The sequence below is a fragment of the Astyanax mexicanus genome, chromosome 21, assembly GCF_023375975.1.
Source record: "Astyanax mexicanus isolate ESR-SI-001 chromosome 21, AstMex3_surface, whole genome shotgun sequence".
In the NCBI taxonomy this organism is placed as follows: Eukaryota; Metazoa; Chordata; class Actinopteri; order Characiformes; family Acestrorhamphidae; genus Astyanax; species Astyanax mexicanus.
In genome coordinates, this window is record NC_064428.1 from 2974447 (window position 1) to 3000000 (window position 25554).

Here is a 25554-nt window from a genome sequence, read left to right on the forward strand (position 1 = left end):
TCCATACTTTTCCAATGTTTTTATTTGATTTAGGGTTGTATACATTTGCTGATGTATATATCATTTTTAAACAGGCATGAATAAATTACAGTCATAAACTATTTATTTAGTGACATACTAAACGTTTTTATTATTTTTAATAAAAAAATATTATTAATATTTTCTTAATGCACTGTGAATAAATGATTATATATAAATGGATGCGCTTATTACAGAAACTGCATTTATTTATATAATATAATTTAGAAATATTTTAAAATAACCTAAATAACCTAACACAAATCAGGTTATAACATGCTTGATAAAAAAAAAAAACTGGAACAAGGATTCAGGAATCAAAATGAGAAAATATTTACTGTAACAGATGTTAAAATGCCTGGTCATAAAAAAACCATAAACTCACAATAAAACAGGAAGTACACATCTTTTATGCAACATTCAAATTTACCAGTAACAACAGATGAGCAGAACAATACAGAGAACACAGCACTGTGTATTGTCCCTGAGCAACATCATGACAACCACCTGAAACATCATATCAGTTATACTCACAATAATATGACACTAAGCAGAACCATAGAAACCTATTGAGACACAATCTCCATTTACTGATCTTTTTATTATTCGCTGCACGAGCATTTAGCTCCCAAACCCCATTTAATCAGTTTATCAACAGCAGTGTTTCACTAAACCAGTTTATTTACAGAGCTTCAGGTCAGTACGACCTGCTCCACAGTGCCTCTAACTGCTCAAACTTATCAAAAACATTACAACCAGACACTTCCTCAATCCCTGAGCAGAAATTAGAGCGTTTTAGCAGCTTAAACACACATACACACACATACACACATGCACACAAGAAACTGTAAGTGAGTTAACCAAAGATCATAGTGTTATGTACAGTATAGTGTGTGCAGGTGTGGATTAGCTATAGTTAAATTGCAGTACAGCATTTCAAATAGAGTACAGTGAAGTGGTGTGCAGGAAATTACAGGTATAAATGTGGTGAAATATATATATATATATATATATATATATATATATATATATATATATATATATATATATATATATATATATATATATATATATACTGAAATATAGCATTTTTTACCTGTCCCCACTCTAACTATAAACGTTACCATGGAATATATTTATTCAAATCCTTCAGAGATGTATTTTTTTGCATTGTTATGTGATTCCAAATCACATACAGTGCCCTCCATAATTATTGGCACCCCTGGTTAAGATGTGTTCTTTAGCTTCTCATAAATTGAGTTTTGTTCAAAATAATATAGGACCACGATGGGAAAAAAAGTAAAGTCCAACCTTTAACTCAAGTGAATTTTAAGGGGGAAATAAAATCCCTGACTAAGAAATAATTATTCTTCATAAAATCACCTGTTCCACAATTATTGGCACCCCTAACAATTCTTAGGAAATAAATTTAATAAAAGTATTTCTGTCACTTCTACAGTAGTTTACGAAGTTGATCAGAGTATGTAGGAACATTTCATTAGTAATTCACAACTTCCTGTTTCCCTGGGGTATAAATATGACGTGACACAGAGGCCATTTATCTTCAACATGGGAAAGACAAAGGAACATACCATTCAAGTGACGCAGATGTGTGTTGACCTTCACAAGTCAGGCAATGGCTACAAGAAAATCGCTACTCGCCTACACCTGTCCATATCTACTGTCAGAGGAATTATTAAGAAGTTTAAAACAACTGGGACCGTGTGCTTTGGTCAGATGAAACAAAGATAGAGCTTTTTGGCAACAAATGCTCTAAGTGGGTCTGGCGTAACACAAGAGCTGAGTATGCAGAAAAGCACCTCATGCCCACTGTGAAATACGGCGGGGGATCAGTGATGCTGTGGGCCTGTTTCTCTTCTAAAGGCCCTGGGAACCTTGTTAGGGTGCATGGCATCATGAATGCTCTAAAATACCAGGACATTTTAAAACAAAATCTGGTGGCTTCTGCCCGAAAGCTGAAGATGGGTCGTCACTGGGTCTTTCAGTAAGATAATGACCCTAAACATGTGGCCAAATCTACACAGAAATGGTTCACCGCACACAGAATCAAGCTCCTCCCATGGCCATCTCAGTCCCCAGACCTCAACCCCATTGAAAACCTGTGGGGTGAGCTGAAGAGGAGAGTGCAGAGGAGAGGACCCAGGTCGTTGGATGATTTAGAGAGAATGTGCAAAGAGGAATGGTCAAAGATCCCTCTTTCTGTATTCTCCCATCTTGTGAAACATTACAGGAGAAGATTGGGTGCTGTTTTGTTGGCAAAAGGGGGTTGTACAAAGTATTAACATCAGGGGTGCTAATAATTGTGGCACACATGATTTGATGTTAAATAATTATTTCTTAATGTGGGATTTTTTTCCTACTGAATAAATTCACTTGAGTTAAAGGTTGTATTTTACTCTTTTTTTCCATCGTGGTCCTATATTATTTTGAACAAAACTCAATTTATGAGAAGCTAAAGAACACATCTTAACCAGGGGTGCCAATAATTATGGAGGGCACTGTATATGCTTTAAAAATAGGTTTTTCATAATAAATATATAATATTTAAGTTAAAATACACATTTTAGTTGTGTCCCTGGGTTTCACACAGTCCTGTTACCGTAACACATTACCCCATCTGAAACATCTGAAATATTCTACAAGTTACATCTACAACAGGAAGTGACATCAGCTGGTCCTTCTGAAGATCATGAGATCTTTAGTGAGATCATTAGTTTTTTTTTCTGTATATTTGATCTTACTGTAATGATGACTGAGGGGCTCAATCTCAACACTCATTTCTGTTCATTTAATTCTTACATCTTATTTAATTATTTTTTAAATACAAATTTAGGGGAAAATCACTAGAATGTGCTCACTATCCTCATAAAATTAGCATAGCCACCATTTAGCTCATTTTCATGTTTTTGATAACTCTATGCTAAAAACTAACTCCAGTTACTTTCAGTCCTGTTTCTCAAACCTTAAAAAGTAACAGGAGTGAGTTCCATTAACAGGAGTGATTTTTTTGTCATAAATATCAATTATTTGAACATAAAGTCAACCATTTCTTTAAAATAAAGTCTTTTTAGACAGAAAACAAACGGAATTAGTGGACTTGCTTTTACACATGCTTTTTAAACGTCACATGAGATTTGTAACCATCTTTGGCATAAAAACTTTGTAAGCAAAAGAAAATAGTTAAATATATGTGTTATTAGATTCACCCATTTGGTAGAATTGCCAATATATAAAGTATGAATAGAGTGATACAGTAAAGTTACTATTAAAAGTTTACAGTCTGATTGTAGTTGTAGTCTGATGCAAAGAGAAACTGGATTTTTATTTTCGCCACTTTTACGAGTCGCGAGATAAAAACACGCACTTATATATCGGTTCCTGGAGCGCCTGCTGTAAATTATGTGGAGTTATTAATTCGGTTTATATACTTACTCTCGCGCTGTGCGGAGACTCCGCGGGTCACGGGTCTGATCCGTTTCTCAATTATCTGGTTTAACCCGGTTCACTTTCACTTTCTGTTTCCCACACACACACACTCTTACACACACACACACACACACACACACACTCTCTTACACAACACACACACACACACACACACCACAGAGCACAGCGGCAGAGCTCCGGTACAACAGCGCCACCTGCAGGCGGTTTACAGTACAGCGTGTACTTGAAGCTGAAACCATTGAATTAAATAAAGTAAACGTTTTTATATGAAAAAGTTAGCAGCATGTTGGAATGAGTGTAGAATGTGTGGAGAAAGTGTTACAGGCTGCTATCTGTCTCTTTTTGGTTCGATATTCGCAGCTCCCGCTTCACTAAAGGAATGAGAACTAAAGGGAGAGTTCACACAAACACCCGCTGCTGCTCAGATTATATTAAACACCCCACAGATCAACACTGAAGCAGATAGAATGAAGGAAAGCAGTACAGCTGTTTATTAACAATGTAAATATACAATGTGTTATTAAATGTAATTTTATATACACGACCTTCCATCACTTATTTTCTCCAGTTTTACTTACAACATGAATTTGCTGTCCTAGTGTAATTAATTCATATTTCATAAGTAAAAAAGATCCTAAATAGAAAATTAGCCTCCTACTTTAAAGAAAACCTGGCATTATGCTGTCCGGAGCTAATTATATACTGTAAAATATTTATTGAATATTTATAATTTAGAATTAATAATTGAATATATAATAAAAAAATATCTTTAATAAAATTATAATTTAAAAGCCATTACGCTCAAAAAATATGAGGCAGATGATCCAGTGTGATTTTAAAGGATTCTTTTTTGGGCCAGAACAAATACACATGATATGAAGAGTTCTATTCTTCTAATTTAAGGAAATCTTGGAATTAGCCTGGCCCGAGCTGATTTTGTACCGTAAAATAAATTAGCAACATGGTACAAGAGCCATTTTGCACAAATATAATGAATATAAAAAATATAAATAAATGTTCCAATGTGATTTTGAAGGATATTTCATGATTTGAGGAGTTCTAGTCTTCTACCTGAAATTAGCCTGGCCCGAGTCAATTTTATACTGTAAAATGAATTAGCAACATGGCCTGCGTGCCATAATACTCAAAAATTGAATATAAAGGCAGTAGTTCCATTGTGATTTTGACAGACTTTTTCATCTTGGGCCAGAACAAACACACATGAGCTCTAGTCTTCTACTTTAAGGAAAACCTGGAATTAGCCTGGCCCGAGCTGATTGTATACTTTAAAATGAACTGGCAACATGGCATAGCGAGCAATTTTGCACAAAAAATAATTTAAAGCTAATGTTGCAATGTGATTTTGAAGAACTTTTTCATCTTGGGCCAAAACAAATACACATGATCTGAAGAGTACCAGTCTTCTACTTTAAGGAAAACCTGGAATTAGCTTGGCCCGAGGCTAGTATTCTGGTTTATTATCATGCAAAAACATTAGTAATAGGGAGCAATTATAAACGAATTTGTATACTATTAGAGCAAGAAGAAAGATTAAAAACATATGTTTATCTATCAGATCTGTCTCTGCTCAGGAGCCCCTAAAGAAAGATGTTCTTTACATTTTGCTTATAAGCCTTAGAGCCCCACTATGATAGCAGAGGACATTGAGCTGCATTATATCTTTTAAGGTTGATGATGAAACAACAAGGTTTATTTAACATTGCCTAATAGGCATTAGTTAATGTTGAAACTAATACACGGAATCAATGTTCATTTAAAGATTTGAATGGTCATCATCTGCATCACATTTGCAATTGGCTGCTATAGGGAGCGGCGGTGTGATGAGCTGTGCGGCGGTTTAGTGGGCGGAGGCGCTCCGGGCAGGGCCGGGCTGTGATAGGCCGTATCGGAGGGAGGAGAGCTGGAGTGAAGACCCGGCGCGGTGACACTCCGAGACTCCGCTCAGAATCAGACCTCCTGCAGCTCTGCTCACTGACCGCCATGAGCTGCTCCAGACTGTGCCTCCGGCTGCAGCAGCGCCGCGGATACTCCAGCAGCCTGCGGGCCGCTTACCACCGGACCCTGGACCGAGTGGAGCTCATGCTGCCGCCCAGACTGAGACCCCTGTACAACCACCCGGCAGGTAACCCCCCTCCCCTCCAGCGGGGCTCTGCGCACCTGACCCGGGCAGGATGCAGAAAGAGCGGGTGATTTATCACAGCGGGCGGGTTTATTCCCGCGGAGAGCTGCACTGAAGTTAGCGGTCTTAGCTGTTCCTGTTCTCTGTAGAAGCGGAGATTAACGCTATATCCGGATAAAGCTGTAACTTTTCACAGCCATAGAGGCGGTAAACCCGGATCCAGGAGGAAACCGTAATCCGCTCCGGGATTTCCTTCCACCTTTCCAGGTGGTTCTGTGTGTGTAGCTGTGCTGCGGCTGAGCCATTAAGACAGGTGGAGCAAAATCCCGGGGCGGATCATTGTTTACTTTCTGGATCCGGATTTACCGCCTTCAACTACCAAACAAAGTTAGTGAGAGAGATCGAGAGTCTGGCGATATGAAGCGGAAAATAAACAGGCCTGTTTAATGTTAACTAGCTCTCATACTGCTCTGTTTATACTGCTCTGTTTATACTGCACTGGTTTGTGTTTTTATTAGCCTATATTAGCTACCATATTAGCTTATGCTATCATTTCTCCTAGTAGCTGTTCCTTATCCTGCAGCCGAGCTGCGCCACTTTCTCTGTTTCTCAGCTGAGTCAGTGTGACGTTTTTACCAGTTCAACTTTCTGACTGTTTGACGTGAAATTAGAAAGCAGACAATTGGCTGTAAAAACGTCTTTATTTATTTATTTTCCATTTAACAGGTTTTTTTATTAATTTCCCAGTTTTTACTTTTAGATTTCTGTCTTTCGCAAACATAATTTTGAGAGAAACTAAAAACAAATAATCTCTCCATTTTCTGTTTTTTTTTTTTTTCATGATTGCATTTTGTACTTAAAGAGACTCTTGTCACAAGGTCCAAAAATGAAAAATCACACATTTTTTGACCATGGTGGTAAGCCAAATCACAGACACAAGTATATCCTAGTATTTTAATTTACACCATTTAATATAAATATAATTGCATTTTACATTTCTTACATTCATTCCTTTATTTACATTGAAATATCCACCATTAAATTTTGCGTCTTTGGAAGAGTAAGTGCAATTATTCAGTTATACCACAGTTAGTTCCGACCCTGCAATGTGATTGGCTGAGAGGCATTCTATAAATGCAGTTGTCAGTTGGTAATGTACTGTAACCGAAGCTCTCCATGTATTACTCTGCCACATACAGGTAACCTAGCAACATTGCTGTGCTTACAAGTCAAACAGTGCAGTTAGGAACAGCAGCAGAAGCTCCTCAGATAAAGTGTTGTTCTCATTTTTCTCTGAGCAGGACTGAATGAGATGAGCGTTTGACTCCACACAGTTAAGCTGTTAATACTCCAGTGTGTTAGCTTGTCATGTTAACTGAATAGCAGTCTGCATCTTTGGGTGCTGTTCTACACGGCACTCCGCAGCACCTTTAACATGATGGCTGCATGTGAAAAATGCATACCGGTTTTAATTTCCCCTCCCAGCAATACTCCCTGTATATTTTTGGATAATTACTATTTATTATTTTATAAGTACTATTTTATGTACTTATACTAACTACTATCATTTTTTTAAGTGATCTAGAGTGAAAGTGTCATTGCCTAAGCTAAGTCTTGGACAGTATCAAAGGACCAGTAATTTGTTACTTTCCATAAATAGTATTTTCATTTTTCTTTCCTGAATTACGTCAATTTTTGTTGACTTTTTACTTTAATTCAACTGCATTTCAAATTCAAATATCTTCAGTCAAAATGATTGACATATCATCTGCCCATTGCTTATTTCCACTGGTAATCTGCACTACAGGCATTCTGACCTTTGGTGTTCAAACTGTGTAACTGCCTGAGGTGGCATAGTAAACAGAACATGCAATCTGTTCCCATAATGCACATAGTTAATTTTTTCCACAGCAGTGCATTGTGTCAGATCATATGATGATGTGTGGCATGTTCCAACATATAGGCTACAGTTAAGATGAGCTGCACTTAATTCTTCTGTTTCAAACTGAAGCCATCTCCATGTACAATGGAGATATTCTGACATCTTTTGGAGCAATAAGGTTGTAACTTAAACTAACAAAAACTGGGTGGAATGGCAGATTTTATTGTCCATTACGGAGCAGAAATTTGTTCATGTTTCAGCTTTTTATCCCCCCTGGTGCTCATTCACTAGTCCTATTTCCACACCTGCCGTTGTCAGGTATGAACCACAATAGCAGGAAAACAAAATATGCTGCAGCCACGGACACCAGCAAGCAAACTGGTTTTGCAGAAATATCTGGTACCTGCTGGGCGCTATAACCAAATCTGCATATCACAGTATTTTGCAAGATTCTGATGGTTTCACTGCATATTCACAGTATTGTTTTATTATAATTTATTTTTTTGGCTCGACTGGCCTTAAATTTAGGTTTACTGTACTGTTAGGAGTACATATAATATAAAACACTAAGGCTTTAAATTAAGGCTTTGATTAGTATTGGGTTTACTTTGTCCCACAAAATTACAAAATATATAAAGAAATAGGACTTCATTATCAGAAAAACAGATGAAGAATATAAACATCAGACCTTAAAAAGAGATACGCCAACAACTTTTAACACGGTTTCCTTTTCAAAACTAGCTAAATATTTTATTTCCGTTAACACTATAAACTGACCTAAAATACTCAATGTTTATTCAAAAGAGCTATTTCTCAAAAGCTCTATTGCACAGGTTAGACAAAAGGTTAATATCAATTTACAATATGTTGTTATTGAAGCAATTAGAGGCATTTAAATATTTAAGTTCTTGTTTATCAGGTTATCACAATTCCCTTGGTTCTTTATTTAACAATTACATTCAGTTCAGTGTGCATTAAAATGATCCTTTAAGCTACAGTATTAATATATTTGATATTTTAGTTACTTATATTGTAAGGCAGCAGCTCTAGGAGTTTTGTTCTAACCTAAACCTCATCCTCTTTCTCAAAACCGTATTAACACTGTTGACAATGCGTTTGATAGTAGGAGAGAGCTGACTTCTGAGCAGGTAGATAAGGTTAGTAAACTGTACTCTGTAAATGATTAGGGTTAATGTGACTCAGTGGGGAGGTGAGAACGTGTTACTTTGGCTCTACACTCTTGATTTCTCTTACCTGAAGTCACACAGTGATTGAATAGGTCTAAATGAATCCTGGCTTTTTCATTTATGGTCAGTGAGTGATTTTAGCACCCGTCCCATGCGGTGAAGCAACACTATGCATATCTTACAGACAGCTATACATTCTTAGCTCTCGTGCTTTTTTACATATGTTGTTCTTTATTGTGTTATTAGTGAAATGTGTCTAATCTGTATTTCTAACTGATCTGTTTTGTGTTTGTCAATGTTTTGTATTTCTTTGGTTTGGTGTAGTGCTGGGCGGTATGGCCAAAAATGCATATCACGGTATTTTAATTATTATTTTTTGTATGACTGGGCTTTAATATAGGTGTGTGAGTTACTGTACTGTTAGAAGTACATATAACATAAAACTCTAAGGCTTTAAATTATGGCCTTGATTAGTATTGGGTTTGTTTGTAACACAAAATTGAACAATATATGAAGGAATTAGACTTCATTAACAGAAAAATACCTGAAGACTGTAAACAATAGACCTAAAAAAGAGATAGGCCAACAATGTTAACACAAGTCCCTTTAAAAAATATAAAAAATATTTTTAATAGTTCCATAAACACTATAAATGGACATAAAATACTCAATGTTTAAGTATTTAAATATGTATTTCTTAAAAGCATAAGTAAGACACACGTTTAATATAAATTTACTATATGTTATTCCTGAAGCCATTATAGTATTAAAATCAGCTAATATTTATCTTGCTCCAGTTAAAAAATACATTCAAATCATCCTTCAAGCGACAGTATTAGTATATTTTAAAGTGCTGTAGTTACTGCTGTATTTTACTGGATTAAAATCACTCATACAGTAGAAACAGCAGCAGGAGCTGTTCTGAGGCAGGACAGCACTAGACCAGCGTTTAATTCTCTTCTCTGATAGGTCTGTTCTACACGGTGCCTCGCAGCGCCTCTAGTGGTGTGGTGGTACGAGAGCTTGTGTTTTTGATAATATTTACATGTGTTTGATGATGTTTACAGCATTTAAAGAGAATTGCTCTTGTTTAAATACTTTGGTTTCCATCTACACGTTATAGTAAGGATCTTTTTTCTCTTCTTTTAGGGCCAAAGACGGTTTTCTTCTGGGCTCCTGTTTTTAAATGGGTAAGATGTACCTTATATAATAAAATTGACACCACTTCAAAATAATCAGTTTCTCTGATTTAACTATTTATAGGTTTATGTTTGAGTAAAATGAACATTGTGGTTTTATTCTATAAACTACAGACAACATTTCTCCCAAATTCCAAATATAAATATTGTCATTTAGAGAAAATGAAAATCGGTCAAATTAACGAAAAAGATGCAGAGCTTAAATACTGCAAACAAAACAAGTTCAAATTTAAAACCAAACCAAAAAGTTGTCCAAGTTTGTCTCCTTCTTAATCTTTTACATATGCATATAATCCAGCTTTGGCCTGAATAACCCTGTTAAAGTGTAACAGCACCAGTTTTACCTCTATCCCCGATTCTTTGTAAAACTATTTGTGAGATGTGAGACATTTTTCCATATATGTTAAAATATAAACTCCTCTTACTACAAAATCCAGGTCCTGACTGGATGAATTTTGCTCATTCATATGTGAGTTAGCTGTAGTATAATTAATAATTTCTACACTAAACAAAACATTTTTTGTCAGGTGTGGCAAAAGCAGTGTGAAAGACTGTTGGAGAGAATGCCAAGACACATAAAAGCTGTGATTTGAACGTCAGGGTTATTCCATCAAATATTGATTTCTAAACACATCCTAAGTAAAATGTTAGTATTCTTGTTTGTAAATGATTTATGTTTTTTTTTGCTTTACTTTTTGCTTTACTTTTTTTTACTCTGAAAGCACTGTGCCTTTTGAATTTGGGAGAAATGCTGTCAGTAGTATATTATAGAATAATACAACAATGTTTATTATACTGAAAATCAGAGAAAGTGATCATTTTGATGTGATCTACAACCCCTGGCAAAAAGTATGGAATCACCAGTCTTGGATGAGCACTCCTTCAGACATTTCATTCTGTAAAACAAACTCTGATCAAAAACATGATACAATAATAAGGTCATTCCAAAGTGCAACTTGTTGGCTTTCAGGAACACTCAAAGAAATGAAGAAAAAACATTGTGGAAGTCAGTGAATGTTACTTTTATTGACCAACCACAGGGAAAAAAATATGGAATCACTCAATTCTTAGGAAAAAAGTATGGAATCACTCAAATTGAAGGTAGAAAATAAGGACACACCCAGTCAATTTCCTTTCCCTAAATGGACACCTGCCTCAGATTAGATCTGCTCGTTAGTCTGCAGTTAAAAACACCTGCAGTCATATCACCTTGGAGGGCTGCTGGACGAATTAGAGTGGCAAGAACCATGGCTCCAACAAGAGAAATGTCTCTTGAAACAAAAGAGAGGATTGTGAAACTTCTTGAAGAAGGTAACTCTTCACGCATGGTTGCTAAAGATGTGGGCTGTTCAGTCAGCTGTATCCAAGATATGGACCAAATACAAACAGCATGGAATGGTTGTTAAAGCCAAGCGTACTGGTAGACCGAGAAAGACATCAAAGCGTCAAGACAAGCAACTTAAGGACATTTGTCTTGAAAACCGAAAAAGTACAACTAAACAGATGAAGCATAAATGGGAAGAAGCTGGAGCCAATGTATGTGACCGAACCCTAAGAAATCGCCTAAAGGAAATTGGATTTCAATACAGGAAAGCTAAAAGAAAACCATCATTGACACCTAAACATAAAAGAACAAGACTGCAGTGGGCTAAGGAGAGGCAATCATGGACTGTGGATGACTGGATGAAAGTTATCTTCAGTGATGAGTCAAGAATCTGCATTGGACAAGGTGATGATGCTGGAACTTTTGTTTGGTGCCGTTCCAGTGAGATTTATGAAGAGGCCTGCCTGAAGAAAACAACCACATTTCCACAGTCCTTGATGATATGGGGCTGCATGTCAGGCAAAGGCACTGGGGAGATGACTGTGGTTAATTCTTCTATCAATGCACAAGTTTACATTGACATTTTGGACAGTTTTCTCATCCCTTCAATTGAACAGATGTTTGGAGATAATGAAATAATTTTCCAAGATGACAATGCATCGTGCCATAGGGCAAAAACAGTGAAGGCATTCCTTGGAGAAAGACACATTCAGTCGATGTCATGGCCTGCAAATAGTCCAGATCTCAACCCAATTGAAAACCTGTGGTGGAAATTTAAAAAAATGGTCCACAAGAAGGCTCCGACCTGCAAAGCTGATCTGGCAACTGCTATCAAAGAGAGTTGGCACCAAATTGATGCAGAATACTGTTTGTCACTCATCAAGTCCATGCCTCAGAGACTGAAAGCCGTTATAAAAGCCAAAGGTGGTGCAACTAAATACTAGTGATGTATTTTGAATCATCTTTTGTTTATCTGTTTTTCATGATTCCATACTTTTTTCCTCAGAATTGAGTGATTCCATATTTTTTTCCCTGTGGTTGGTCAATAAAAGTAACATTCACTGACTTCCACAATGTTTTTTCTTCATTTCTTTGAGTGTTCCTGAAAGCCAACAAGTTGCACTTTGGAATGACCTTATTATTGTATCATGTTTTTGATCAGAGTTTGTTTTACAGAATGAAATGTCTGAAGGAGTGCTCATCCAAGACGGGTGATTCCATACTTTTTGCCAGGGGTTGTATTGATGTTTTTCTGAGATGTATGTTGTGATATAATTTTGTCAATATTGTCCAGCGCATTCGACAGGAATGACTCTTGGTGGGTAGTTGCGCTAGAGTATCATGACTGGGAATGTCTGCATGTCGTGCTTGGTGACGCTCTGTGTACCATTTAAGTTTAATTGGTGTCACGCGTCCAGAAGGCCTGGTGCCATGATGTGAGGGTCATTTTTAATACAATGCCAAATTACCATTGCTCTTTATTATAGGCACTCTGATAACATTATGTTAATGAGGTAGCTCTAAATTTTCCTGAATATACACTCTGCTATGCTGTTCCATCAGGTCAATGCTCGTCCACGTACTGCTGCCTTGGAACAGAATCTGTGCCATGGCCAGCCTTACCCAGACCTATCTCCAGTTGAAAATTAGTTTGATGTTATGTGATGTTAACTCCTCCACCCTACTGCAAAATCTGTATTTAAGCTGCGTAGGGAGGATTATTGCAGGACATCATAAGGAACTTTTACAGCTCCATACAGAGATGTCTTGCATGTTGTGTTACATATGTGTTACACAGCTTAATAAATATGACCAACATTGGCTATATCTTTTTTTTGTCATTTATTGTTCATGGTAACTTTCTTCTTTCCAAACAAAATTTTAATCAGACACTTCCTTCTGGCTGCAGCTATTTGTGCAACTATTTCTTTGATGATTAATATCAATTGTGGCTAATAGTAGTCAGTGGCAGGGGTGGCCAATCCTGGTCCTGGTCTAATACCCTGCACAGTCTAAGTCCAACCCTAATCGAGTTAATAAAGGCCGTCAGGGGCATCTGAATATCAGAATGATGGGACTGGATTGAGGAGTTCTGCTTTAGATGATGAGAAATGCAGTGCCAGTTGTCCGCTGTCCTCTCTGCTGAAGGATCTGTGCAAAGAGATAAAAACTACAATGTTTCGCTCAGATTTCAGGTCGTAGCTGACACTGAACTTCAGTATTGAAGTTATAGATGTACTGAGCAGGGATTACAGTTGCCCATGTGATAAGCTAACCGCATGCAGTGGGCATGCAGTTTACCCACCCGTGGACTTGTTAAAACATTCAAGGTCACAGACAGCTGCCTCCTGAATCTGTCTGCGCTGTCTGAGTCTAAACTTTTCACTAACCTGAGATGTTTAGATGTTCCAGACTATGTGGGTAAACAAGCATCCAGTTGGTGTGACTACTGGGATTGACCTCTGTGGTCTTGGTTTCGTAGTTGGTTTGGCAGTAAGTAATTCACTGTGCTCTTCTAAAAAACGAAAGGTATGATATCCTGAGTACCCAACAGCTCTCACAAGGGTTTCCTCCAAGAAACGATGACCCTTTTCTAAAGTTACTTCCTGTAGGGCTGCTCTACTGCAGACACTTAAATAACTCTTGATGATCTCAGGTTTATAGCTTGTGGGTGAAGCTTTGCTTACATCACAGCACAGCTCCTCTCACACCTGTTTGTGTTGTGTGAACAAGAAGTACAATAGTATCACGTATCAGGCTTCCAGTTTCAGAGGTTATTTGTCACGTACATAGTCAAACATGGTGCGACTAGCTGTGAAATGCTTTGACGAATGCTCATATATTCCAGAAGTTGTTTGGGAGTTGGGGGGTTTATAAGAGAAGCCTCCTCTCCCCGCTAAGAACCTCTAGATTCTGGGAACTAGATAGATAGATAGATACTCTATAGATCCCCGAGGGGAAATTCTAGTAAGAATCAAGCACCCTGTGTTCTGTGCATCAAAAGAATAAATTCATATCCTACTGATCTAAACACAGATATTTCAGCGATTAGATTACTTCAGGGGCACATGTACAGTCCTCTGTAATGTCTCCTGGCAGCGTGCAGATGCCCGGTCTCAGCTCTGGGTTGTCAGCAGCTGTTGATGCTGCTCTGCTGACTAACTAAAGGACTATGAGCTGTGCTGACAGCACCTGACCTGCAATCAAACTTTAACCAGTTGTCTATAAAACCCACCTGATTTTCTGCAGACTGTTTCAGCGTCCAGCAGTTCAGCACAGAAAGCTGGCTGTAAGCTTCAGTTCAGCACCTTATTGGGATGAAGCGTGAACACATGTCTGAACTGATTCAATCACTTCTTTAATGTTAGCTTTATCTGTTTCAGACCGCTGCAGACGGATATCATTGGCCTCTACATGAGTGACTATCTTTAAATGTCACCTGTTGGTGCATCACTGAGGGAGGGACACTAAAATCAGGGTAGAATAGCTCACACTTGTGAATTGTAGACGTCATGTGACTCCCTACATGGTAATTTGTGTAATTTGTTCTCCTTTTTCTTGTTTCTTACATTTCTCCTCATTCTTCTGCAGGGCTTGGTTTTTGCTGGTTTTTCTGATATGACCCGCCCACCTGAAAAACTGAGTCTCTCTCAGTCATGTGTCATCACAGCAACAGGTAATGTTTCAGGATATGTTGTGGGCATTTGGGGGGGGCGGGGGGGTTGGGTTGCTTGAGATTGTTCAGGTCTCAAAAAAAATGGAGAGATCACTGCAAAGTTTTCTAATAATCAGCATCTCTGCATGTATGACAGCCATTCCATTTCAGTGTCAGTTGAATTCCAACCCAAGTAAACCTCATTCTACTTAATGTGTTTCTGATTAGGTGATCACCTAAACCAAATCTTATCTAACAAGGAAAAGTATAAAAAACACTGCTCCTCTTGCTTTAAGAGAAGCCAGATGGCAAAACAAGTGCTAGGAATAGTCAATAAAAAAAAACAGGCAAAAGTCTTGAGTGAGGAAAAGAAGGGCTCAGTCCTGGCTTTACAGGCAGAGGGACACAGTGAGCATCATGTTGCTTCCATCCTTAAAAGTTCTAAGATGGCTGCCATCTTAGAACTTTTAAGGATGGAAGCAACATGATGCTCACTGTGTCCCTCTGCCTGTAAAGCCAGGGCTGAGCCCTTCATTACAACAAGGTGAGGAGAAGACGACAGCCTCCATGTGGCCTCCTCTGTGAGTAGTGAGAAATGGTGCAAGACCAACTCATGAAACTAATGTCCCCGAAGAATCATCAAACTGGCAGACCAAGGTACAAGTCAAGGTCACAACCAAGAACATCCTCATCAAGACGGCCGGACACCCCCACCGTCGAAAACCAGGGTCTGACAGTGTTCCGACTCAACGTCGAGGGCCTGACCATCGCCAAACTCGAAGTCATCAGACACCTCGCCGATTCCAACAAAGTGGCGGTTATTCTCCTGCAAGAGACACTTTGGGTTTCTGATGACAACCTCAAGCTGTCTGGGTTCCTCCTTGCTGGATCCATCTACAGTAAGAAGCATGGAATGGCAACTTTTGTCCGGGAAGGATTAAGCTGGTCTGCCATCAGCCAAGCTCCATCTGGCTGCAACATTGAGTGGCTGGTCACAAAAATCCAAGAAACATTTGTTGTGAATGTATATAAGCCGCCCCCAACAGCGCTGACGGCAACATCACTTCCACCTGTGCCTGCTCCTGCCATCTATGCAGGAGACTTCAACTGTAAACACACAGATTGGTGTTACAACCGCACATCTCAGAATGGTGAAGTCCTGAGTGAGTGGGCTTCTAACATTGAAGCACTATTGCTCTTTGAACCAAAAGAGCCCCCAAGCTTCTTCTCTGCACGATGGAACTCTTATACCAACCCAGACCTGGCCTTCGCCATATGCCGCAGCAATGACATAAAACCTGAGAGACGGGTCTTGGACAGATTCCCTCGCTCACACCACCGTCCATCCATCATCAAAGTACCTTCGCTGGTACAGCCGGTAGCTGGCAAACCGGTCAGGAGATGGAACTTCAGGAAGGCAAATTGCCAGTCCTTTATGGCAGAAACAGATAGAAGGACTGCTGGTCTGCCGGACCCCGAAACAGCTGATGTGGAAGCTGCATACGCAGCCTACTGCAAAGTCCTCCTAAGGGCAGCAAAACACAACATACCACGAGGCTACAACAAAAACTACATTCCAGGCTGGGATGAGGAGTGTAGCAGCCTGCTGCGCAAACACCAGCAGACAAGCTCCAGGGAAGAAATGGATGCAACAGCAACAATTCTACTGCAGAAACTGGATGACGCCCGGAGGACCAGGTTGAAATGAAGTTGTGGAATCAATCAACTTCACCCACTCTAGCCGGAAAGCGTGGCAGACCACCAACCGGCTCTCAGGGAGAAAAACAACACCCCGCAGGTGTCCAGTGACTGCTGACGCCATTGCTTCCCAGCTCCTGAAAAATGGCCGCTTCCCAGATGCAGACAAAAACTTCCCTCGACTGACCTCAAGTGAGGTTTTGTCGCTTTCCAGGGCAGCCAGTTTTGATGCCAACCTCTCAGGAGACTTTACAGAGGCCGAACTAAGAGCAGCAGTGAGCAAACTGAAGCCGGGCAAATCACCAGGTCGTGACAACATCCACCCAGAATTTGTCATGCACCAAAGCGATAGAACATCTCGCTGGCTCTGCTCGTTCTTCACAATATGTTTCCGGAGGTCCATGCTCCCAAAGACCTGGCGGTGAGCTTCTGTCATAGCCATGCCAAAGCCAAACAAACCAACCGAAGACCCAAAGTCCTACAGGCCCATCTCTCTGTTATGTGTCCCGTATAAGATCTTTGAGCGTCTGATCCATAGCCGTATTGAACCAGTGGTGGACCTACAACTTCCACCAGAACAAGCTGGCTTCCGCCGAGGCAGGTCAACGGTGGATCAGGTAACTACTTACTCAGGACATCGAGGACAGCTTCCAGGATAACGAGAAAGCTGGAGTAGTATTCCTGGACCTGACTGCCGCCTATGACACTGTGTGGCACCGTGGACTACATCTAAAACTGCTAAGGACAATCCCGGACCGGCACATGGTGAGATTTATTATGGAGATGCTATCAAACCGCAGCTTCACTGTCCAGACCAGCGATGGCCAGACCAGCAGGCTCCGCAGACTGAAGAACGGTGTTCCACAAGGCTCCGTCCTATCACCAATGCTGTTCAACATATATATCCACGACCTGCCGGATATAACATCCACCAAGTACGGATATGCAGACGATTTGGCCATAATGCTCCGACGCCCAACATGGAATGCAATGGAAGATGGTCTCAACCAAGAAATGGGTATCCTAGCAGACTACCTCCAAAAGTGGCACCTTCAGCTGAGCGTGGGCAAGACAGTGTCTGCAGCATTCCACCTCAACAACCGGGAAGCAAGAAGGGAACTGGATGTGTATGTTGGCAACAATCGTCTGGAGTTCCAGCAAGCCCCCAAGTACCTTGTTGTACGCTTAGACTGAACACTGTCCTATAAGCAACATCTGGACGAAGTGAAGGCCAAGGTATCTGCCAGGGTTTCACTCATCCACCGTCTGGCAGGTTCGACTTTGGGAGCTTCCCCCCAGACTCTTCGCATCTCCGCGCAAGCCCTTGTTCTACCCGTAGCTGAATACTGTGCCCCTGCCTGGAGTAGAAGCACACATGTGAGCAAGGTAGACACTGTGATCAACAGTGCCCTCCGGATTGTAACTGGCTGCCTGAAACCCACCCCTGTGTCCTACCTGCCAGTTCAGGCTGGGATCGCCCCAGCCAGCCTCCGACGGGATGCAGCTACCCTCACCCTTGCAAGAAAAGCCCAGAAATATGACTGGCACATCCTGCACAAAGCCACGATAACACCAGCCCCACCAGGCAGGCTTAAGTCTCGCCATCCCTACAACAAGGCAGCACAAGAGATGCTACAGTCTATTCCTAAGGACTTGTCCAGGGACGCATGGCTGGCATCAGCCTGGCAACAGATGTGGGAGACGGCTGGGCCCTCCCGCATCCAACAATACATTAAGGACCCAGGAGGTGGGGTAAAAGGAGAAGACCTGCCACGGCATCTGTGGACCTCCCTGAATCGTTTTCGCACTGGAGTAGGCCGTTTCAATTCATCTTTAAAGAGGTGGGGCCTGTCGGACAGTGCGGCATGCGAGTGTGGTGAACCGGAACAGACAGCCGAGCACATAATCTCCGGCTGCCCCTTATACAGCCCACCCTCAGAAGCTGGGCTCTTTGACTTAGACCCACAAACGAGGTCGTGGCTGCTAGACACTGAGTTGGCCATCTGATGATGCACGAGAGAAGAAGATTACAACAAGGTCAAGCAGCAGACATTGGGGACGACAAAGCTACAGACTGGCAAAGGGCTTAATCGACTCTCCACTGAGCGGGAAGACAGTCATATTACATTACATTGCATTACATTACATTACATTACATTACATTTGGTAGACGCTTTTGTCCAAAGCGACTTACAATAGTGAAGGACAAAAATAATAGAAGTTAAAAACATCTTTATATAGGGCCTAAAGGAGGTCTATAGGAAATAATGGGATAGAGGAGTGAAGGAGGGGAAGAAGGAAATGAGGTAAGAAGTAGTTAGTGTGTTAGAGGTGTTAGGAGAGTAGGTGCTCTTTGAAGAGCTCTGTCTTCAGGAGTTTATTAAAGATAGTGAGAGATTCTCCTGATCTGGTAGTAGAAGGTAGTTAGTTAGAGGTGTTAGGAGAGTAAGTGCTCTTTGAAGAGCTCTGTCTTCAGGAGTTTATTAAAGATAGTGAGAGATTCTCCTGATCTGGTAGTGGAAGGTAGTTTGTTCCACCATTGGGGAACTCTGTATGAGAACAGTCTGGATTGCTTTGTGTGAATGTTTGTTTGGTAAAGCGAGGCGACGTTCATTGGAGGAGCGCAGCGGCCGGGAGGTAGCATAAGCCTTCAGGAGCGAGTGCAGGTAGGAAGGAGCTGTTCTGTCATCACCTTGTAGGCGATTGTAAGAGCTTTGAATTTGATGCGAGCATCAACTGGTAGCCAGTGGAGCTCAATGAGCAGCGGGGTGACATGTGCCCGTTTTGGCTGGTTGAAGATCAGACGTGGTGCTGCATTCTGGATCATTTGGACTGGTTTTACTACGCAGGCCGGCAGGTCAGTTAGTATGGCATTGGCATCTTATTTGAATGTCAGAATGACATCAGGTGACCTACAAAAAGAATGGCAAATGGCAGCTAGGGTGAAGTGCATGGAAAGAGCAGTTTGTAACAGGCTTTTTGCACCAGGAGTGGTGTTAGGTCACCCAAAATCAGTGAGACTGGTGGAAAGCATGCCGAGACGCATAAAAACTGTGATTAAAATGGTTATTCCACCAAATATTGATCACTGTACTCTTCCTAAGTTAAAACATTAGTATTGTTGTTGTTTTTAAATGAATATGAACTTTTTTCGTTGCATTATTTAAGGTTTGAAAGCTTTTTGTCAATTTTACCATTTCTCATTTTCTAAAAATAAATGCAAAATTTTTATTTGGAATTTGGGAGAAAAGTTGTCTGTAGTTTATAGAATAAAACAACATGAATTTTCCTCAAACATAAACCTATAAATAGCAAAATCAGAGAAACTGATAATTTTGCAGTGGTCAATTAATTTTTTCAGAGCTGTATGTTTGTATGTATTACGTAAATTAACAGTAACAGATGCTCCCAAATCATATTCCATGTTTTATGAACACTTACGTACTCCTATAATATTCAGCATTGTTTTAATAATTATAGCTTAGCTGATGTTCCTGCTGTTTAGTTTATGATGTAGGCTCTACATGAGGCTTCATGTGGCTGGAAAAAGAACTTAGGAATCCAAGATATAAAATCTCCTCTGACTAATCAGTAAGACGAGAGGGTCAATGACCCGTTTCCACCCCTCTCTCAAACCTGCAGCATGTTATTTAAATTACGCTAAAGCCAAAACAAAAACCATATAAAATTATTTATTTGCCTGAAGCCTTTACCAGATAGGAGTCATACAATGCTGATCTATTTTGGCATCTTCACAGAACAACAGCTGCTTTGTACATCAGTTTGGTATTTCTGTTCATGGACTCGACAACTCACACTCATAAATAGCTCACCCGCCTGGTAGCGTGGATTATCAACATCCATTTGTGACTGAGGACCAAGGTTATAATAGTTCAGAATGTTTCATTGTAGTTTAATTTTATTTTATTTTCACTTTTTTAATTTAGTTTTAGTAATTAATTTTTAGAGTGGGTTTGCTCATTTTTAATTGTTTTTATTTTTATTATTAGTGCTTAGTTTTAGTTATTATATTAGATTTTTTCAGTCTTTGTGTTGTTTGCGAGGTGAAGGTTTCGAAAAGGTGCTATGTAATAAAACTCAACTAAAGAAACAATTAAAAAAATTATTCAATAACTGTGAAACAACCAACTGTCCACAAAAACTGTACCAGTCCACAAGCTAGCAGCCCTGACTGCAAAATACATGTAAAACTGCTGCTTAAAATGGCCAGTAGGACACACATGAACACACATCACACCAGAGAGCTCAATCTGAAAAACACATAAACAAACTCAAAAAAACCAATAAACTCTACAGGTTTCACAAAGTAGGAAATGGACACCCAGAAGAAGTTAAAACTGCCCAGAGAAAATCGATTTTCATAAAATCACATATTGGCATATTATTGCTGCAACACTGTGTTGATTTTAAGAAGAAAGTTTTTGAATAATTAACTTTAGCGTGAATGGTAGCGTAAACTGTAAAATAATTTTATATTGTGAAATCAAAATAAACGTGGTTTGTTACAAAAGCAGTACTTAAGCAGAGGCTTAGAGGAGCAATGTGCACAGAATCCCAGTTTGTACATATAGTAAATTTTCGGGTGTGAAAGGGGAAAACTGCTCGCCTAAGATGAACATCTGTGATCTCTGATGGCTCTGCATCAAGAACAGCCATTCAGCAGTAGCTGATAAACACATGAGGACAGAATTAGACCAGTGTCTAATGAACTAATAAAAACTTTACTAAAACAGAAACCTCGTGTACACCAGCTGTTCATGCCTCAGAGACATCTGGAAAAGACCAGATCACACAGGAGTACATATATTATATTATCATCAGCTAAATCCATCAAGACTCCACCAGGGTCTGTCATTGTGTGGGGTTGTAGTGCTTCTTCTAGTTCAGGGGTCACTAATAGGCGGAGCGCGGTCCGGACCCAGGCGCTGTCCAGTGCGGACCCAAACCGATAAACTACTGAGAAGGATTTGATTCTGACGGTGTTCGTTTAAATCGGCGTAACTTTTCTTGTTCACACTGCAGCGACGCGGCGTCGCTCCCAATCTCTTTCTCCTCCTTTCTCTCGCTGCTTTGGGGCGTGTCTCCTGAAAGAGCAGCAGTTTATCTGCCACCAGCAAGAAAGTGTAGAGTTGTAGTTCAGTGCTGTGTTTCAACGAGACGCCGTTCTTTTCTATCGGCCGGTGAACCCTGCTAAACATCCAGCTCAGGACCAGCTGCTCCTCCGTCTCTGTAATCACACAGAGAGTTAACATAGAGCACATAAAATCCTGAAGAAGCTGAACTCAGCCTCTCCTCCATTTTCTCACTCTGTAGTTCAGCCTGTGGTGTGCGGTGCTGGAGCCCTGTCCGCGCGGCGCTGATTGTCTACCGCTCAGCGAAACCCGCTTCTCATTTGCATAAAGTTCAAAATATCTCACCTTTTTGGTGCTCGCTTCGCCTTTGCTCACGCCGCACCAAAATTTCTCTGTTTTCTGCCGCCGCTCTTCATAGAAAACAGCGGAAGGCGGCGTGAAAAATGCACCGCGACGCTGCAGTGTGTGCTTTGCAGCGCAGTAAATGCACAGACCAATCACGTGTGGTCACCAAATGCACTCATTTGCCAATCAGATCTGTGCAGACCGCTGCCCCAGCTAGTGAATTGGGACGCACCCGGGAAAAAACGCTTTTATAAAGAGATAGGGAGCCTGAGAACTGGCCAGAGAAACATGTTATTATTTTTTTCTTCATAGATTGAACAACCTCACGGTTCAGATGTTCAGCTCCAACTGGACCGTACTGAATTCTAATTAAATACCCCGGTTCTAGAATATTTATTTTCTGCACTGGCAGGTCCACAATCCACTACCCTGGAAAAATATGTACGTATTGGAATGTGGGGTTGTGTTCAGCATTAAGATCTTTCAACATATGCTGTAAAGACTTTCTTCTCTAAAGCTGTTCATGCGTTGTACAAGACAGTGCAAAACCTCAGGCAGTCTCCATTCTGAAACTGTCCTGAGTTAGGGTGTAATCTGGTGAGCATTTGCCCTTTAACATTTCCACAAATTTAATTTTATTAGCAAATAATTAATAACTGGACAAGCTTGTATTATTTTTTTATGTTACTTTAATATATTATTCATGGAAAACAGCACTGTTAGAATCTTGTTTGGTATTTGTTTGGTTGGAAAGTTGAGCATAGTTGTGTTTTATCTGAATAAGTTTGTTCATTTTATTTCCCACTGGAAGCAGAGGTTTTATTTTCTTTAGTTTAATTTTCCTGTACTCCAGCAGACCCTGGTGGACAGATGTTGAATTGAGGCAATTTCAGCCAAAAGGAGGAAATACCAGCTGTTAGACTACAGGGAGTTCTCCTCAGAATACATTTTCATTTTCTATTTGGCATGTAAAGTTTTCATTTTTAGTTCTTGCAAAGTTTGTTTCATTACTTTACCTTTCTATTAATAGAATAACTTTATAATAAACTAGATATTTAACAGGGTGACCTAACTTAAAAAAAACCTTTTCTTTACTCTGAACATGAAGCTGCAGGGATGTGATGGTGTCGTGTTTCTCTTTCAGGATTTATTTGGTCCAGGTACTGCCTGGTGATCATTCCCAAGAACTGGGCCCTCTTTGCAGTGAACTTCTTTCTGGGGATGTGTGGAACCATTCAGCTCTTCAGGATCTGGAGGTGGGTCTTCAGAAACACCGTTACTGACGCTGTGTGTGATGAAATGAGATGAAATACATGTTCATTTTGAGGAAAGGAAATGATTCACTGTGTACAGCTTCCATATGTGCCAGTTTTAGGCAGCTTAACTTAACTTGCACTAAATACATAAATGCACAGAAAATCCTCTAATTTTCATTTTCATTAGAGCAGTTTATTTTGTATTTGTTTGTTGTTTACTGTGAAGCTTTAAGGGCGTTTTTTTGTATAATTGTTTATATTTGGAGTTTATGTGCATGAAATAAACATTTTGCACTTTATTCTATGTTAGATTGAATGTTAGTAATATTTTTTTAATAATAATAATAACAATAATAATATTTTTTAGTATTTTTGTTTTTACAAAATCAGTCTTTGTATATTACTGTTGTTTACAAAAAGGTTCAAAAATGTTTTTGCTTTATACTGAATGTTTGAAGCTGCTGTACTACATTATACTACATAATGACTTTTAAAACATTTAAACTTTTAAAAATCATTAAGTTTTTTGCAATAGCATGTTCTGTACATGAATTTGTTGTTTTATATATTGTTTCAAAAATACCCCAAAATATCCTGATTTTTTTGTATGACTATGCTGTTAATGTTAATGCTAATAACCATGCAAGAGATTTATAAAGGTATATAAGATTAATTTAGATTTCACAATCACAGAATTATTTGAATAATAAGTTTTATTTAAAGGAATAAGATTGATTATATCTTTCTGTCACAGGTATAACCAGGAGTTAAAGCTGAAGGAAGGCGTGCAGCAGTCCTGAAGGGTTAACTGGGTACAGTAAGAATAAACTGAGTATAAATGGGAGACAGAGGGAGAATCTGATTGAGTTATTCACTGGCTGCTTAGAGAAATTAGTTCTAGATTAATTTTCTTTTCTTATACTTGGTCACATGTGCTGTTGTCTGACTGGGGCAGTATCTGGGAGGGGTTACTCTAGAGACTTCCTGTGTATTTTTAGCCGTCTTCCACACACTGGTGTGTTCAGCCCTTCCCCCTGTTCTCCCTGGGTGTGATTTTATTCTGCAGGGATAAATGTGCAGGTGTAACCGAGTATTAGAGGAGAAATGGTGCATTAAATCATTTTTGGCTCCGGGAGCTTATGTTCTGTACTGTTTTCTTTATTTGTTACTGAAAATGCCACTAATCCAAGGGTTGCACCAAATTTTTACAATTACTGCAGTATTTATTTTCACTGTTTAATTAATGCTGTGTTGACATGCTGAAGTTTTGACCCAAAACATGATCTCTGAGGTCTGATTAAATGAAATAGAATTGTTATATCATTGAAAATGTTCTTTTAATGATCAGGTAATTAAATGCATTGCAGTGCATGGGATGAACAACACTGTAATATCATTGTACTTGAATTGGTCATGCCTTTAGTCATGAAAAATCTGTATGTTACTGAGCAATAAATAAAGTTCTTACTCTTAATTTTGCAGCAGTTTTTTTTATCAAGTTAATCTGTTGATCAGTGAAAATGCAGCCTTATTTTAGTTTTATTTGCTCTTCATATTTGGATACAGCTTTTACTCCACTGTAGGGAGAGATGCTCCTGGATAGGTTTTTCTGTTTTGAAGACTTGTAAAAAAATTGACTAATCATCTTAATATAAAATAATCCTTTATTAATCTTGAGGGTAGCAACCGTCTCTGTTTGTTTCTGTAATATAGACACCTACAGTTGCAATATAAAGTAAGTGGACCCTTTTGCAATGCATAGATTTTAAACTGACTGATATCAAAGTTACACTTCTGACTAATTTAATAATAAGTAACAATAATACCGGTACATTGCATTGTTGATATTTTTATTTGAGCATTTGATTAAAGATCTACAGGGTGCACACACCAACAGAGCAACTGCTTTTTACCTTATACAAAATACAAAATCATTTAAGCTGTTAATTGATGTAGACTCAGGTTTTTGATCATGCATTTGTAGCTTTATCTAACTAAGTTGTTGAAAAGCATCTGTAAAACCCACACTTCTAATCTATTGTTCTGTTGTGAATGATATTTAAGTCTTTGACATGAGATTAAATCAGTGTGTTTTGTATTTATTTACGTGTACCTTTCTGGAATTCAGGTTGTATATTTCCACAATACTAAATGTAGATTTCAGACTCTAACCTTTTCAGTTATTGATCAGTATTTTTTGTATAATGCGTGTGTGTAGTGTGTATAATGTGTGTGTGTGTGTAGTGTGTATAATGTGTGTGTAGTGTGTATGTGTGTGTGTAGTGTATA

At 39.3% G+C, this 25554-nt stretch overlaps 1 protein-coding gene across 1 annotated transcript; it reads left to right on the forward strand.

Annotated features, from left to right (window-relative positions):
- The first annotated feature begins 5401 nt into the window (after nt 1-5401).
- mpc2a (mitochondrial pyruvate carrier 2a) lies at nt 5402-24739 on the forward strand. Its single transcript, XM_022674747.2, has 5 exons — nt 5402-5629; nt 9845-9885; nt 14810-14894; nt 23154-23265; nt 24020-24739. The coding sequence occupies exons 1-5, from the start codon at nt 5488-5490 to the stop codon at nt 24063-24065; spliced, it is 426 nt and encodes a 141-aa protein (XP_022530468.1). The 5' UTR covers nt 5402-5487; the 3' UTR covers nt 24066-24739.
- Nucleotides 24740-25554: the final 815 nt, after the last annotated feature.

Coding starts and splice junctions, on each gene's coding strand:
- mpc2a (XM_022674747.2), top strand. CDS start 5,488: ATGAGCTGCTCCAGACTGTGCCTCCGGCTGCAGCAGCGCCGCGGATAC. Junction 9,886..14,809: donor GGGCTCCTGTTTTTAAATGG/GTAAGATGTACC, acceptor ATTCTTCTGCAG/GGCTTGGTTTTTGCTGGTTT. Junction 23,266..24,019: donor CAGCTCTTCAGGATCTGGAG/GTGGGTCTTCAG, acceptor TTTCTGTCACAG/GTATAACCAGGAGTTAAAGC.